At 45.2% G+C, this 16,792-nt stretch overlaps 1 protein-coding gene and 1 long non-coding RNA gene across 11 annotated transcripts in view; one reads left to right on the top strand and one right to left on the bottom strand.

Moving 5' to 3' along the window:
- Ppp2r5c (protein phosphatase 2 regulatory subunit B'gamma) overlaps window positions 1-16,792 on the bottom strand; it is a 127,257-nt gene that overhangs the window by 80,253 nt on the left and 30,212 nt on the right. Inside the window, exon 1 of one of the 9 annotated variants that reach the window (XM_021645044.2) lies at window positions 10,424-10,621. The exons of 5 other annotated variants lie outside the window; for them this stretch is intronic. In XM_021645044.2, coding sequence (XP_021500719.1) covers window positions 10,424-10,517 — 94 coding nt within the window. In that variant the 5' untranslated portion in view covers window positions 10,518-10,621. Of the gene's footprint in view, window positions 1-10,423; window positions 10,622-16,792 lie in introns of those variants that run through there. 3 more of the 9 variants (XM_060388178.1, XM_021645046.2, XM_060388179.1) reach the window with 3 other exon arrangements.
- Window positions 10,138-15,626, top strand: LOC132655303 (uncharacterized). Of its 2 annotated transcripts, XR_009593142.1 has the most exons (3): window positions 10,138-10,244; window positions 10,814-10,905; window positions 13,473-15,626. It is a non-coding gene; the product is annotated as an uncharacterized LOC132655303 (long non-coding RNA). The 2 variants fall into 2 exon arrangements; XR_009593141.1 differs by lacking the exon at window positions 13,473-15,626 and having other exon boundaries at window positions 10,814-11,958.

The following is a 16,792-nucleotide window of genomic DNA, read 5'->3' as shown; positions in this document are numbered from 1 at the left end:
TTCCTGGACAGTGTCTTCTGACAACCCCAGAAGGGCTGAGTCTGGTGAGCAGTGTCACTCAGTGAGCATGGCCTAGCACTTTAAAGTAGAATGTCCTTCAAAAGAGCAGTGATGGTCTCAAGAATAGGATGTCTACTGAGACTAAGGTCTGAAGAACTAAGAAACAGGAGCCCACATCTCCAGGCTGTGATAATGGAGACAAGGACTCCACCCTAAAGCTAGACTAGGAAGGGGTTGCTCAGCCTTGCCATTACTGACCCCTGAAAAATGACTGCAGAGCATGAGTGCAGGTTGTTTCCAGGGCAACCCTGGCCAGGTGGCAGATGCTACACACTTGCCTCCTCCTTCCAAAGGCTTACCTAGTCCAAAAATTGTAAACCAAATTTACAAAAAGGCATGGGAGATGCATAAATGCAGTGTTTATGCCCCATACGCACAAACAGTGCAAAGTGGGATTATGAAATATAACAACAGCTCAGTGTACCACCTGAATATTAAAAACTTGCAAAAAGTTGTCTCAAATTCCTTTTATTTTATTTTTTTCTCTTAATAACTGAAGAAATAAAAATGTCTAGAAACTGTCTGTGAATAAACACACATTTACAATATCTGTGTGGCTAAATAAACATGTACACAGGAAAAGGTCTACAAGCACACACAGCAAATTCCAAACAAGCACTGTGCAATGTAGGTGGAGACAATGCAGAAGAAAAGGGCAAGGTTAGGGAGAATTCTGATTTTTAGTTCTGATTAAGAAAAATGCCAGAAGCTGGGCAGCAGTGGTACATACCTTTAATCCCAGCACTTGGGAGGAAGAGGCAGAAGCAGATGGATCTCTGTGAGTTCGAGGCCAGCCTGGTCTACACAGTGAGTTTCGACGATGGCTGTATTCATATGTGGATTAAATGAAAAGGATTTCAGGTTTTTAAAAAGATAAAAGGAAAGCAACCAACATGTGTGGGAGTCGGTGAGTCCTGGACATTCACCCTGCTTGGCCTGAGAGCCTTGTTCCACGATTATGGGATTAAGTACTTAGCTCCCTGGGCCTATTTGGTTTGCTGTATGGATCTGAGTGCGAAACCACAACACAGACGCTCAGGCTCACTTCCAGTCCAGGCTAGAGACTTTTCAGAGTTAGGTTTTTTTGATTTGTGTGTTGGGATCCACTTACCCACTTACAGTGTCTGGTTCTAGATGAAGACCAAAAAGAGCATTGATAAAGTGGGTTATATCCAGAGATACAGGCCACAGAGGAAACACTTAAAAACGTCACCCTCTCCTTAAAACAGTTATTAATAGGCCTATTTCATGTCAGACCATACCTTTACTAAGATAAACTAATTTTTTAAGGTAAGGGGAAATGACACCATCTTACACTTTTGTGTATGTCTTTGACAGCAGACTTAACAGAAGGCAGGCAGATTTGCATGGCTGCTTCTGTATTCAACTTCCTGTGGTAAATTGTTTTGGTCGAGGGGTATGGGTAACTCTCACATACATCCACAGAGACCAACAGAAATACACTTAGTTGGAAAGGGGGCTACTCTGACCCTATCATAAAATTCAAGTGACAGCTGCTGCTTTATTTTACTGCTGTTGTTTGATTGACTGATTTTTAAGACCTGTCTTACTCTGTAGCCCAAGCTGGCCTGAAGTTCACAGTGATCCTCCTGCCTCAGCCTCCCATGTGCATCTGTGCATGAGCCACTATACCTGGCCAACTCGTGCTACCTTCTTAAACCATGGCTGCAATGTGGAACCTGTGGCCACGCTGATTAAGTTTTCAGTTACACGACCCTCCACTGGTGTGCACTGCGCAGTCAGTGGCTCCGTGGCCAACATGTGTTTTGTGCTGTTGTTACATGTTGACCCCAGGAGCACACTGGAGCAGTGAGTTACTCCCTCTAGAAGTGGACAAGACCATGAATCCTGGGAGCTGTCATATTTACTGTGGCAGATACAAAGTTTACAAAATCCGTACTTGGGTTAAAAGCTGAAATTTTACCAGAGGCAAAAAAATAAGTTAAAAAAAAAAGTGTCCTAACTGATTCCTTTGAGCTGATAAGCTCACTTCTTGGATATCTGAGGAAATGTGCCAAATGTTCATGTCATCAACACAGTGTGGCTTTTGTTATCTCAAGCAGAAATGATGGTCATAGGAAAGTGGCTGGAGTGCCAAGTCTGCACCTCAATTTCACCAAGAGGAGGCGTTTCCTCGGCAGAGCCAACGCACTCCAGCACACTGAAATGCCTTTATGTGAGCTTGCATTTCATCACACAGGTGTGAGGAAGTATGTGTGAGAGTTGGGATTTTCTAAAACTACTAGTTTCTTGTCTCATCCAGTTAGTCAGGCATGCGCACAACAGAGTGTGCTGGGGCCGCTAGCGGACACCGATGCCTCGTTCTAGTAACGTAGCTGTTTACCCAACACTGGCCTTCCTATGAGGACAGCATTTAGGCTATCTGAGAGAGGCACTTACAGACCCCTTGAAGGTAGCTCTGCAAGTCTGGGGTCCCTGGTGTGTGTGGTCTTCATAGATGACAGCCGTCACAGTCACTGAGTTCTGAGTATGTGGCTCTCAAGTGGGTTTGGCCTACCCAGAGCTGAAAACTCGTATTTGCAGCTGTGCGGGAACAGAGAGCAGCTATAATACACATCTTCCCCCACCTCTTTGCTGATGCCTACCTAGACTGAAGGGCCTGCAACTTCACAAGGGTCATGACTGTTTCCTAGAATGGAACATTACTGTTCTTGGGGTTTTTTAAGTTAAAACACCACAACCAAGAAACCATGCTGATGAGTAACACAGCCAGTGGAAAAAAATTCAGCATGTGATAAAAGAGGTCATACACAAATGATAAAGAGATGGTGATGTCCCAACAAATGTTAACATTTCAAGCTCTTCTAAAACAATGTTAATTAAAACATTCAGACTTCAGGTTACAATTGAGATCTCACTTAGTTCAAACACTGTCTAATTTGACAGGCAAAAGATGAGAGTAATCTGAAGGGAAAACAGAATACAAGTACTTCCTAATTAAACAAAACAGTACTAGCTAGGCACAGCGGCACCTCCCAAATACAGGGGAGGCTGAAATAGGGCTTCTTGAGCCCAGGAGTTTCAGACTAGCCTGGGCAACATGGTAATCCCATCTCAAATAAAGGGAAAAAAATGAACAACAAAAAAGAAATCCATCCTGATGAGTACCGACAAGACTCCTGAAGTCACAGCTCCAACACCAGACAGCAACATTTACATTCCAATCCCAAATGGGAAACGACATAAAGGACACTAGGGGAGACTGTCACGAGCTACATCACTAACTTCTTACACTCAAAGTGTCTACGGCTGTTAACGCTAAAACAGTTAAAAGTGTAACTTCGAGCTCTCAGTTTGAACTTGACTGAACTAAAGAGGCTGATCAGGGGTTAATGCATGCTCCTCAAAGGCCATGGAGGGGGCACCTGAGACCACCCAGCAGATAACCTTTTACACTTTCACGGGGTATTGGAGGTGCTGCTTTAGGGTGGCAACATAGCTAGAGATGAAAAGGCTTCGGACTTGAGAGACATACAGACCTCCACTGAACTTCAAGAAGAGCAAACATACAGGTGCCCCAGCTGTAGCTGTGGTTAGCTGCAGGGCTCCAGAAAGCACTGGAGATACCCCGAAAAAGGGGTCACCACAGTCACCGCTAACACGTGGAGGTGGAGAGTCTTACAACGTTCCAGGCACCACTTTAAGCTGTTGGCACACATTTACTTGTTTACCCCTCACAAACACTCAAGAGGTAAATCAGATTATTAGTCCTATTTCTAGGTACATAGAAGGTCTCATGTGCTTGATATAACCCATGTTTTAGATTTAATCATGTGGTACCAGACCCCACCCTTCCCATTATTGTCACCCTGGTGCTCAGGGGAAACCCTGGTTTTATCTCCTCACGTACCTTAAAGCCAGTTAGTTACTGTGGAAGGCCAATAAGAATGATGTCAGTATCAGATGAAGCACAGACCCCCAACTACCACATGTGCATCAGGGCAGCCACTGTGAGTCAGCAGCCAGGCAAACAGCTGCCGACCACCTCCTGTGCTGCTATAGGTCTCTCCCACGCTCCCCACAGCACAGCTTTTCTAACCTACTTCTTCTAAACATTATACAGAAGAGAATGGACATTGGGGTGCCTCTGTCCCTAGATCCTACTCTGTGTTAGCATGCTACTTTAGACTTAATGGCCCCTTTGCTATTTGAGAATGTTGCAGAGATTTTGACACTTCCCTGATAATCTTCAGTCTGCATTCCCTGGCAGTAAGTTACAAAGTCCCACCTTTACTGTACCTAGAGAGCAGAGGACCCCACAATACCAGGGCCCTGCAGCACACAGTGGCCCCCCAAACTGACCCAATCCACAGTTACAGTTTCAGCTCCAGGCCTGTATCACAATGTGGGCTCATGTTGGCCTTGAACTTGCATCTCAGACTAGTCTTGAAATTTTTTTAAAAGATTTTATTTATTTATGTATGAGTGCTCTATCTGCATATACACCTGCATGCCAAAAGAGGGCATCAGATCCCAGTATAGATGGTTGTGAGACAACATGTGGTTGCTGGGAATTGAACTCAGGACCTCTGATAGAACAGACAGTGCTCTTACCCACTGAGCCATCTCTCCAGCCCTAGTCTTGAATTTTTTTTTCTTTTTACTTCAATCTTGCAGTGTTAGAATTACAGGTGAACATCACCCCAACAGCGTTAAAATAACTTTGTGGTTATTTTAAACATATCTCTGTACACATGCGTAAGTATGTCAGAGGGCAGAGGACAATCTCTAGGATTCAGCTCTCTCCTTCCACCATATAGGTCCCTGACACAGACCTCAGACATGAAGCTTGGAGTCCCTCCTTCTGAGCAACCTTGTTGGCCCCTTCGCTGTGCGTTTTCCTGAAGAAGCCAACTACATTTACTCACTGCACCTAACCATTACACTTCAGCCTGCGCTCTTAAACCAGAGGGATTTTTTGGCTTATGAATAATTCAAGGACCAAAAAGAAAACCAGTCCTCTATCTGCTCACAGAGTGTAATGTCCTTGCCTGCTCCAGGCAATGTCTTTTCAAAATTAAAAAGGAAGGCTTTACATTTTTTTCAAAATTGCATTAAATTATTTTTAGTGTGTGTGCATACGAGTGTACATGCCATGGCCTGTGTGTAAAGGTCAGAGGACAACTTGAAAGAACTGGTTCTCTTTTCACTATGTGAATCCGAGGAAATGAACCTGAGTTATCAGGCTTGGTGGCAAGCTCCTTTACCTGCTGAGCCATCCTCTGAGCTGTCTGGTTGTTGTTTGTTTGTTTGACAGTCTGGCTACATAGCTCAGACTGGCCTCGATATTACAACAATCCTCCCTATCTTAACCTCCGAGTGCTAGGAGTACAGGTGTGTGCCATCACACGTGGCTCAAGAAAAAGCCTCTGGAGGCTGGAGAGAGCTCTGCTGTTCAGAGCGCTTCTGCCCTTGCAGAGGCCCAGAGCTTGGTTCCCAGCACCAGTATCTAGTGGCTCACACCACCTATAAATCCAGCTCGAGGAGATCCAATGTCCTCTTGTGGCCTCCTGGGGCTCCTGCACTCATATTCACATACCCACACAGAGACACACACATACACATGTACTAAAAATTTTTTTAAATTTATGTATTAAAATTTTTTAATACCTTTGAAAAAAGTATATTAGTGAGACAAATTGCCCCACTACAATTTTCTTTTTTCTCTTTTTTTTGGGGGGAGGAGGGGGTTTCCCTGTGTAGCCCTGGCTGTCCTGGAACTGGCTCTATAGACCAGGCTGACCTCTAACTCAGAGATCCACCTGCCTCTGCCTCCCAAGTGCTTAGATTAAAGGTGTGCTCTACCACCACCCAGCTTCCATTACAACTTTCTAGTTAGTGTTAGACGCCATGAGAGCCAGAAGGCTCCAGTGACTGTCCACAGGACACGAGTGATTTTGTAGAGATAATAAAAACTTCTGGCAGCCTGGTTAGAGGTTTCACACACCAAGAGTGGGTGTTAGGCACACAGAAAGCCCTACTTCTCTCAGATTAGAAAGAACCGCTGCTCCTCAGACATCGTGGGACATGTCCTACAGCAGGGAACTGAGAATCTAGAGATGCAAGAGTGTTCCCCTCATCTAGCAACTCTGCAACAAGAATTGTGCTGACCTCTAACTATCTTAAGACTCATTGCATTTCTGTGGTCCTGAAGAGGGTGCTCCCTTTCTCTCCAAAAAAAAAAAAAAAAAAAAAAAAGATAATACTGTCTTTCAGCACTGGAAGGACTCAAAAGGGAAAGTGGGACAGGTGGATGTGGCCTTGGTCCTGAAACAAACATGTGCAGTTGATGCTACTTTTGCCTCTGGGACAGGCACCAGAGGCGGTAGCCATGTGCTAGGCCCTCAGGCTGGGTGATCCTGGAGTTGAGACACAGTAGGGCTCATGCTCACCAGCACGCACGGAGTGCTCCCTGGGCCTGTAAAGTGCTGTAGGGTGAATACAAAATGAACACATGTGGAGTGAGGAATCAGAAGTTAGTGCACTCCAGCTGTGCCTCTGGCTTGCCACTGACCCTCTTCCTAGGTCCAAACACCCCGCCCATCCCTCCCAGGACATTGTACCCAGCTTCTCACATATCCCTGGCCATCTCTGAGCTCACTACTTAGCCCTGAACTTCTGATGTGCCCGTCTCCAGCTCTACCCTCTGAGAACCACCACACGAGACGCTGGGGACTGAACTCTGGGCTTCACGGCCAAGCAACAGCTCTACCCTCTGAGTATTACCCTCTACCCATTTTTCTCTCATTCTTCTCCACGATTAACACATCCCAATGGAAAACAATCAGGAAGTAGGTTTTACTCTATGCAGAAACAGCGTGAGCAGGCCTTCTCCCCAGGTCCAAGGGCAGGGCTAATCACTGCAAAGGTGTGTGTGCAGCCTTCACGAACACCTTCCACAGGAGGCCGTCTGTTATTTGGGTTACCCTTCATAAACAACTTCCCATGAGGCATCAGGACAGGGAGGCTGCACAGGTCACTCCTACATCTGCCCAGAGCTGTGGCCACGCAGACAGGGCAAGAAGTTAACTCAAGGCAACCAGAAAAGGAATCCTTACTTTTACACTCTCTGAAGAATGTCACCTGGGCAGTTCCCTTCCTTGTTTTGAGAACGTGGCTAACAGTGGATCCCATTCTTGCTGGCGCTCACACAACTCAGGCATGTCCTGAGTGCCATCACCCACCCACTGTACACAGTCACTGTCAACACACCATCAGATTATTGTGTGGGGAAACCCAGGCCAGCAGTCAATTTCTTCACTTGCTTCCTATGCTTCTTTTAAAAGATCTTTTTGGCAAAATGAGCACCAAACAACCTATGACCCAGCAAGCACTTGAGAGACAGCATGGTTCCCTTCACTAGACCCCCACTTCTCAGGAGAAAGAGGCTACCATAAAGAACCAGCTGCTCCCAGCTTCCTTCCAGCCTTTCCCATCATCACCCAGGGAGTTTACTGGAGATCAATCAGGTAAAAGGTCTGACTTTCTGACGGCCCAGAACAGAGGTCAGGAGGAAGAGGTTCTAGGCTGCCTGTCCTGCTTCTTTCTCTGGTCACTGGCATCTTCCTGTCTGAACTGTCCCTCCCTGAAGCCCTGCTTCAAGGTGGGTCAGCTGAGCTCCAGGACTAGCCCAGGAGAGCAGGGAGGCATTGCAGGAGGCTTCAGGAATCTACTAGTCTTCACGGGCAGCTCAGACACACAGGAGTATCCTTGAACGGGGCCCATGAGCATACCTCACCTGCTACCTGCTTGTGGAGATAAGGCTTTGTTGAATGACAGACAGGCCTCTTCATTTACCTACATGGATGCTTTTGCTCAGGGCCAGAAATACAGTCTGGACTTGACCTGAAAAGGTAGCAATTCTGGACTACACCTTTGCTGCCCAATTTGACTACCTGGCTGACATTTATCTAAAATAAAGAATTTGGTTTGTCAGTTGCGCATTTTAAGTGCTTGATGGTTACATGTGGCCACAGGCTATTGTAGTGGGCGTTACAGAGTTCTTTCCCATCTCCGCAGACTGTTCTCTTGGACAGTGCCGCAAGTGCAGGATCTAAGCCATCAAATGAAATTTACAGCCATCCATCTACTCTCCCTTAAAGGCTGCGCCAGGTGACTATCTCCCTTTCACACCTGAACTTTTAGGAATGGTAAATTCCCCACGTTAATCACTATCAGTATTGCTAGCTATGAAACTAAATGGGACTGCAAATCAGGGAGCAGTGGTGTTTGCCTGTTTACTGAACTGACCTCACTCCAGTGCAGCTCACCCAGTCAAGGCCGTCACTGCATCTGCTTACGCTCCACGTTAGGATCAACCTGGTACTGATAAACACAAGGTCTGTAAAATGAGTAAGAAATGAACTCCGAGTGTACAACTGTCATGCACACAGGGGCCACTGACCTGAACAGATGACAAGGCACTGGGGAGGAAACTGTAATCCTCTGGCAATGTATTCTGCCAAAACCACAATTTCTCTTTAGGAGTAATCATTAAAGATTGCAAACGAAACAGCTTTCTGGATGTGGACCCCGGTGCTACCATTTAAGAGCTATGTGATCTTGGGCAAGTATATTCCCTTTTGGGTGAAAGACTCCAGTCAGTGAGCTAACAGTAGAGGGCCCAGCCCTTTCCTGTCTTTCCTTCCCAGCACCTCAAGTTCCAGTGCTCCACAGGGCTCCCCAGCCACAGGTATTTCTTCCTGTCCCTCTCTGGCAGGGCTCACTCAGGGAAGGGGCTGTGTGTTAGTCATTTTAAATGACTTTCAGCACTTGGGCCACAGAGCTGCTAGTGGGACCTTTAAGACAATAAATTTACACATCTGTCTTAGTCTTTATGAGGAAATCAAGTATTCTTTAAAATGAAAGATTTAAAATTAGAAGCTATTCCAGCTGTTTGCATTACAAGCTAGTTTTACTTAGGTTACCCTTTCTTAGAACCTCAAGTCCCTTTCAGGGTCAGGCACTTCACTACGGATTGTTGAGGAATCAGATACTGAACAACTAAAAGGGGACATGCCATGACAGGCACGGCACAGTTTAGAACAAAAACAGGGCCCCTATAAACCAATGATTCTATTTCAGAACAAAACCATAATTCAAAGAAGAACTAGAATATCAGGTATCTAAGAAGAGCCAGAAGGCTTACAAACCAAAAAGCTTAGTTGGGTTGGAGAGCTGGCTCAGTGGTTAAGAGCACTTGTTGCTATGGGAGAGCGCCTGGGCTAGTTTCTAGCACCTGCATGGTGGCTCAGAGCCACCCACAATTCCAGTTCTGGAGACTATGGCACCTTCTTCTGACCTCTGCACCAGGCACACATGTGCTGCCCATACACATAAAATAAGGTTGAAAAAAAATTAAAATGTTACTCCTAAGGGACCTTAAATGTATTAATATTGGCCTTCTATACATAGAAATCCAGTCATGTTACTGCTAATTCACCAAAGGTTCAGAATCAACAGACAAATAGCTGCCTGGGTCCTCCTGCTATGGCACCTGCAGTTCCCTGGAATCACCCTTTGCTTATTCCTGGCTGTCTTACATTTAGCCCCTGTGGAAGCCAATTTCTACAGCATCTCAAAGGGGGGGGGGGGGTTGGGGAAGTAGAGAAAAAGCTACACATTGCTTCCAACAGGCTGGGCATCCCTGCGACCTATATACACCCTGAAAACTTGTTGCCCTTTTAAATCTTTAACAAAGCCTTTGCAAATGCAAAGCATTTCCTACGCCTGCACTAAAGCTGAGTGCTAACCCTGAGCAATCAGAACGCCAGCAGATTCTCAGTGTTACAAGCCTATTCCCCTTCAGGCTGCACAGCTAAAGCACACGTCTTCCAAAGGGAAGTTCTCTTCCCATCAGTTCTGCACATTCTCCGCCAGCAATTCATCCTCAATTCAGAGCGGTGTCCGCGGCAAAACCCTTGCAGTATTAAACAACACCGACGCCAAGGTAACACAAACTCTGAGAGGACAACTTGGCCAGGCCCGCCTCTCCTTCCTTCCCCCACCCAAGACCTTCCCCGGGCAGTGACTTCACATCCTTTGACATCAGCACAGCCTCGAAAGGGGGATGGGAGAGCAGGCAGAAAGCAGAAAAACCAGCTTTGAACTGTGCGTGCAAGGCCTCCGGCGCCTCAGGCCCCGTAAGTAACGTGCAAAATGCCCACCGATCGTGGTGACACCCCTGCCTGCTCATGGGCAGTCCCGTCAACACGGAGGAGATTCTGCTGGTTAGACTTCCTGCTTTTCCTATCCAAAGCACAATAGCCATTTATTAACTACCCACGGAAGGTTCCGGTCAGTAGAACACACAATAACTCACCTCGAATGTGGAGAAGGGCCACGGGCTGGAAAGGCCCGTTGGAGCTGGCCGCATCCACCACCATCCCGCTGCCTGCCTTATTACATGTCAACATCTAGGCTCCAGCGGGAAGGGCGCTGTACTCCTTAAGGCAAGAAACCAGCCTCCATTTTAGTTTAAAAAAAAAAGACAAACTGAAGCTCTCTGCAGCTGGAGGGAACTGGCTGCTTCGTGATGTCAGTGGGCATGGAGCTCGCTGATTGGCCGGAAGCTGCAACTTAAAATGACACTGGAAAAAAAAAAAAAAGCCTGCAAACGGAAAGAGCCTTCTGTTTGGCTGTCAGTGTGTGTGCACTAAAAACCTGGGCATTTTCCGGCTTTCCACAGTCTTCATTTCTCACTAACTTTTAGGTAAGGATCCCAGCTTTCAGGGGACGGCACCTGGGGCCACAACCCTCCTCAGAGAGTGAACAAATGACTCAGAGCAACTGGAAAAAAGCAGGGTAAGTATGCTGGGTCTCCATGATTCTACCGGTTCCTAGACTGGTTCTCCCAATTCTGGGCACCTCATCCCCACCTGTACTGTAGCCTTACCTTCCAGTTCTTGTGTTATTCACTCAGTAGTTTTTAAAAAAACAAAACAAAACACAGTACTAGGGGTTGAACCTAGGGCCTGGTGCTACGCAAACCCTCTGCCGCTAAGTTCTACCTCCAGTCCAAGTACTTATTTTAGGACCATTCTGGTAGCATTCTGGCAACCCAGTTTTTGGAAAGTAAATGGCTATTTAAATACCATAGACTCCAACCCATCAGTGCTCAGCCTCCTTACTATCAATAGGGCAACTGAGGGATTTATAATCAGGACACAAGTTTCTTCTTGAGACCTAGTTTCTACCCCAACCCCAGAAAAATGAGGGTTAAAAACCTGTGGAAGAGCTGCTTACTGGTCAATACCCGGGAAGAGCTACAGATGAAGATACTCCAGGGTTATGAAAATTTTTAAAAGGCATAGAACAAGGGGGAGGCATTATTTTACATTTGTTTATTTGTTTTGTGTGCGTGTGTGTCCTCAGCTCATACACAGGTCGAAGGACAACTCGCAAGGGAAACTGTTCTTTCCTCCACTCTGTCACTGCCAGGGACCAAACTTGGGTCTTTCAGACTTGGTGGCAAGTACCTGTACCCACTGAACAATCTAGCCCACTCTATTTTTGTAGTTTAAAAGTATGTTAGATTCCTTAAGTTTGCCTTTTTAATTTAAAATTAAGATTTTTCCATTTATTTGTTATGCTACTATTTATATCTTTAAAAAATTAATGTAAAAAAACTATTCTCAGAAGAAAGGCCATTCTGAGTTGGAGCATGGTCAGGATGTTGGTGAGACGATTTTTTCATGAAAAGAAATACTATTCCTAGGTTCAAAAGAAAACAACGATGAGGAAAATCTCTGGCAGAATTGAAAATTTTTTTCAATTCATAGAAAAAAATTCTGAATTTTGCTGTGCCAGTCTATGTTTATTTTGCTACAAGATAAATAAAAGCCCTTTAACTCCCAAGGATGTACAATACACTGTCAATTACTTCTATGGGTCTAACCAAGTGTGCCGCAGTGACTGAACAAACCCCACAACTCTTCAGGGTGATTATCGGATCCTCCCTTTCCAGTTAGAACAGACTTTCCCTTCTCAGGAGCTGTTTAAGGTAATTCAACAAGAAAAAAACATCTATTCCTATTTCTATCTACTTTCCTTCTGCTGCGGAACTCTACAGCTTGGCAGAAAACAATGTGGGTGACGATCTTGCAGGGCTGGGATGGACCTGGGGCCTCAGGCATGCCAAGCAAGCAATCTGCCATGGAGCTACACTCAGCTCTAGCACTTCCACCTGATGCTGTTCCCTGCACTTGCACATATGGGCTACACAGAGCAGCCTGTGCTTTGATAGTAAGGTGACATAAATGAGATTCTGCCTGCCCACTTTCTCCAGGAGTTTCTCAACCAACTCCCATCCCTACAACCTCCCCACCCCCACTTTGTCTGTCAAGAGAGGATATCCTCCTGCCCCATCAAGGGGTGATGCCAGATGGACTCAGACAAAAACAGCAATGGGGCCCACAGGGGCCATGTAAGGGTCCACAAGCAAACACTTCTTGTCCTTTGCCTTCCAGTAATTCACCATTTCGTATGAGGTGGGATGAGGCGGGGGGTACCCTAGGGCTGTGCTGATGAATCGGAATAGAGAAGCATAGGGGAGAAGATGCCTAGCAGCTTTATATAACATAGACAGATTCAGAGGCAAAGAAAGTGAACACACTTTTTGATGTATTTTTCCTAATGATCTTGGATCAAAGGATTTCAAACTTTATTAGTGACTTTGCCCATACTCTTGGAAACCTTACAAATTTAAAGAAGTTATTTAAAGACTTCTAACGACTATAATCTGGAAATCACAGATAAAACACTGCAGTTAAGCATGAGGGGGCACACTGTACTCTCAGCAGTCAGCTGAGGCAGGGGGAGTTCACGACAGACTAGACTACATATGGAGACTCTGTAAAGAGAAAAAGAGAGCCCCCAAACTCCCAAATCTCTAAAAATATAAACAAACAGGAGAGGGGAACCACCCATCAGACAGAAAAGTCCCCTGAACTGGAAGCATGGGCAACCGCAGTTAGTGCCCAACTGGGTGACTTAAATGATTTTCTGCTCAGAGTCCAGGTGGGCCTCTTTAGCTTTCAGGATTAGTGCCAGAATGAGGACAGCTCTGAAGAGCGAACTAGTGCCACCAACCATAAAGTCGACAGAGTAATGAGTGTGTGGCCAGGCACGTATCAGAGGAAGAGCAGGGGACGGGAGCAGCAACCCAAAACCAACAAATGCACTCAGTCAATGAAGGATAAACAAGCGATGGAATGGACAGAATCATTTAAACAGCTGGCTCTTTAGAAGAGCACAGGCAACATCTAAATGACAAGAGGAAAGTCAACCGAAGTCTTTCCTCACACCAACACAAATCTGGCACGAGTTAGACGAGCAAACCCAAAACAGTCACAACTACTCCAACCCTACAGGGCTTAGAAGAGGAGGAAGTCTATCACTCCTACAGCTAGAAAAGGAGAGAAGCACCTGATGGACACTGCTCAGGTCAGAAACCAGCTACTTTGTATGTTTCATAAAAATCAAAATTTTGTTTTTTGTTTTTCTTTTTTGAAACAGAGTTTTTCTGTGTAGCCTTGGCTGTCCTAGAACTCACTCTGTAGCCAGGCTGGCTTTGAATTCAGAGATCCACCTGTCTCTGCCTCCTGCCACCCAGGCTCAAAAGAATCAATTAAAAAAAAAACTGAAATAATCCCAAACTTCTGCATATTCCCCCAACCAAAGAAAATTAATAAAAGATTAATAAAATGTATTAGAAAAACAGTAAGCCTTTAGGATTTATCTAGCTCATGTAAAAAGAACTATGAATGGTCAGCAAAGCATTTTTATCTATTGTCAACAATAACTTTATATATATTTATCTGTGCTTATGTAGTCCAGACATGGCAAGGCACAAATGGGGGGTCAGAGGAAAACTAAGAGTCAGTTCTCTCTTCCCACCAGGTGGGTCCCAGGAGACAGAACCCAGCCATGGCAGCAGCACCTGCCCAACTCTAATGATACAAAGGATAGTAACTACACATGATTTGGTGCTTTGACCAGAGCTACAGACTGCTCACCACCTTAGAAAATATTCTACCAACAGGCACCAAGAGGCTTTCCTTAGTCATTTTACTTTAAGAATCCATTCTAAGACGGCATGGTGGCACAGAGGCAGCTAGATGGCTATGAGTTTAAGGTCAGCCTGGTCTACAAAGAGGGTCCAAGACAACCAAGGCTACACAGAGAAACCCTGTCTTGAAAAACTAAAACTAATAAAATAACTATGAATGAAACGGTTCACTCAGAACATATTTTTAAATTGTGCTGAATGTGCCGAAATACGACGCTAACATCACATTTATTATTTATTACACTAACCTGGGTGTGTATGCCCTCACATGCCATGGCATGAGCCAGACCTTTCCTTCTACTAGGTAGGTCTCCCCAGGACAGATCTCGATTGCCAGTCTCGGCAGCAAGTTACCTTTACCTGTTGAGCTCCCGTGCCAGCCCTGTCTTAACCATTTTCAAGTGTATGGTTCAGTGTTCTGGACTGAATGTGCACCCTGATGTGGAACTGCAGTAATTCCATTCTACATTTGACTAAGTGTCTCCACACTGTTTTACAGGGCTTGTACCATTTGCTGTTCTCTGCACTGTCAGCAACACTTTCTGTGTGTGTGATCTCAGGGTAACTTTCACTTGCATCACTAATCATTAGTGATGCTGAGCTTGTACACATGGGCCTACGTACCTGTGTATTCTTTGAGAAATGTCAACTTGAGTCTATATATCTATATATTAAATGCAGCTGTTTTGTCGTTGCTCGTGTGTAGGAAGTCTTCCTATTGCCTAGATATTAATCTGTTATCGGACATGTGGTCTGCAAATATTTCCCGCTACTCTGTAGACTGTCCATTTACTGGGTACCCTTGCACATACTGAGGTTTTCAATTTTTATACAGTCCAGTTTACTTGGTTTTATTACCCATACTTTTAAACATTATGTCCAAAAAATCATTGCTAGGTCTAATATCATGAACATCCCATCCCCAATTCCTTCCAAGCATTTTTAACTTTTAGTTCATAGCACCTAGGACTTTGACCCATTCTGAGTGAATTTCTGAATGTGTGTGAGATAAGGATCCAATTTCACTCTTGCCTGTGGACTTCCAGTTTCCAGTACTTTCTCCTTTGAGCTGGATTTGCTCCTGGATTTCCTTTCTATCTAGTGGCCTTGGAGTCGCTATGGAAACCACACCATCTTAATTACTGTAACTCTGTGGTTTTTAAATCAAGATGTGTGAGCGCTACAGCCATTTTCTTCTTTTCCAAGATTTTGGATCTCTTGATCTTCCCAATGGATTTTAAGATGAAATGTTCTATTTCTAGATAAAACATTCATATTTTGCTAGGCATGGCCTGTGTCTGTTGGTCACTAGTCTGGCACTGATCCCTTAATCACCTTAGTCTTCCAATCCATGGCTGCCCCTCCCTCTGGTGCTACCTGCTATTGCTTTTATCAGTGTCTGAGTCTTCCGTAAGGAGTTTCTCAACTCCTTAAGTTTATTCTCAAGAAGTTTATTCTTTGAGAATATGAAACTTTATTTAAGATATTGTAAACTACCTTAATGTCAAAGGAACTGACATAGGTTGTGAAGGTTTACACAGTGGTTCAAAATATATATGTATAAAAATTAGAAATACAAGGGAAAAAAGCAATATATAATTTCTCAGGGTCCAGGAGGCCACTAAGGGTGACACAGTTACACTGGCTGCTCTTTAGAGACTTCACTGTTTTTGGCATTACTACAATACTGCATCTGCTCCAACGGGGCCAAAGGAAGAATGCAAGGCTCAAGGGAGAGCATACTGTTGAAGGGAGGGCACATGGGAAGCGGGAGCTGTCAGCAGCCCAGGAAGCTCTTTCTTTGGCTGGAAACAGCAACATGTGCTCCACCATGTCCTAAATGACTCTGCTACTCCTGCTGCTTCAAACACAGAGTGCTCGACACCCAATCCCAAGAGGGCCAGCAGCAGGCACCTGCAGCCACCGCTCCCCTCAGAACACACCTCTGTCCATCAACTGCACACTGGAAAGACCCCTTGGCCTTCATGTGGGGACACTGCAGTGCCACCTACAGGACCAACATGGAGACTAACCCCTGCGCTAGCCCTTAGTGTCTGGCACTGGAAGGTCCTCTGCCAGTGCACTGAAAGTACATGCTGAATAGGCAAGAGCCCCAGCTCTGGTTAGAGAGCCTTGACTACACTTCGTTTTATGTCTCTTCCTGGCAGTACAAAACTAAGAGGGGTATGCCCCTGAATCATACCAGGCAAGCACCGCCTAAGGCCATGAAGAACAACTCCCCACACCACTAGCGGACACAGGTGTGTGTCTTCACTTGTGTCCATTGCTAGAACCTTTTCCACTGCTTCTCAACACTGTTCCAGACTTCCTAGGCTGGAGCTGCACTGTGAAGGGCTGGAACTAATGCCAAAATGGTGGCCATCAGCTCAGTATAGCAGGCCTCCTACAGGAAAAGTGGCCAATGGAGCGGCAGCTTTCCATGCAGATTCTGGGTATAGAATCTTTGCAATGCATAACAGACTTGAATAAGCCTTAGCCTGTATTCTTTGGTTCTCTGTCACTGTTTTTTCCTCTATCAAAACAAACAAAACAAAACCTGCCAGTAAATACATCCTACTGATTTTATTTTTAGGTAGTATTTCTGAACAAAACTTTCAAATC

Source organism: Meriones unguiculatus, chromosome 7, assembly GCF_030254825.1.
Source record: "Meriones unguiculatus strain TT.TT164.6M chromosome 7, Bangor_MerUng_6.1, whole genome shotgun sequence".
NCBI lineage: Eukaryota > Metazoa > Chordata > Mammalia > Rodentia > Muridae > Meriones > Meriones unguiculatus.
Note: the sequence above shows the minus strand (reverse complement) of the source record. Positions and strands in the feature narration are given on the sequence as shown.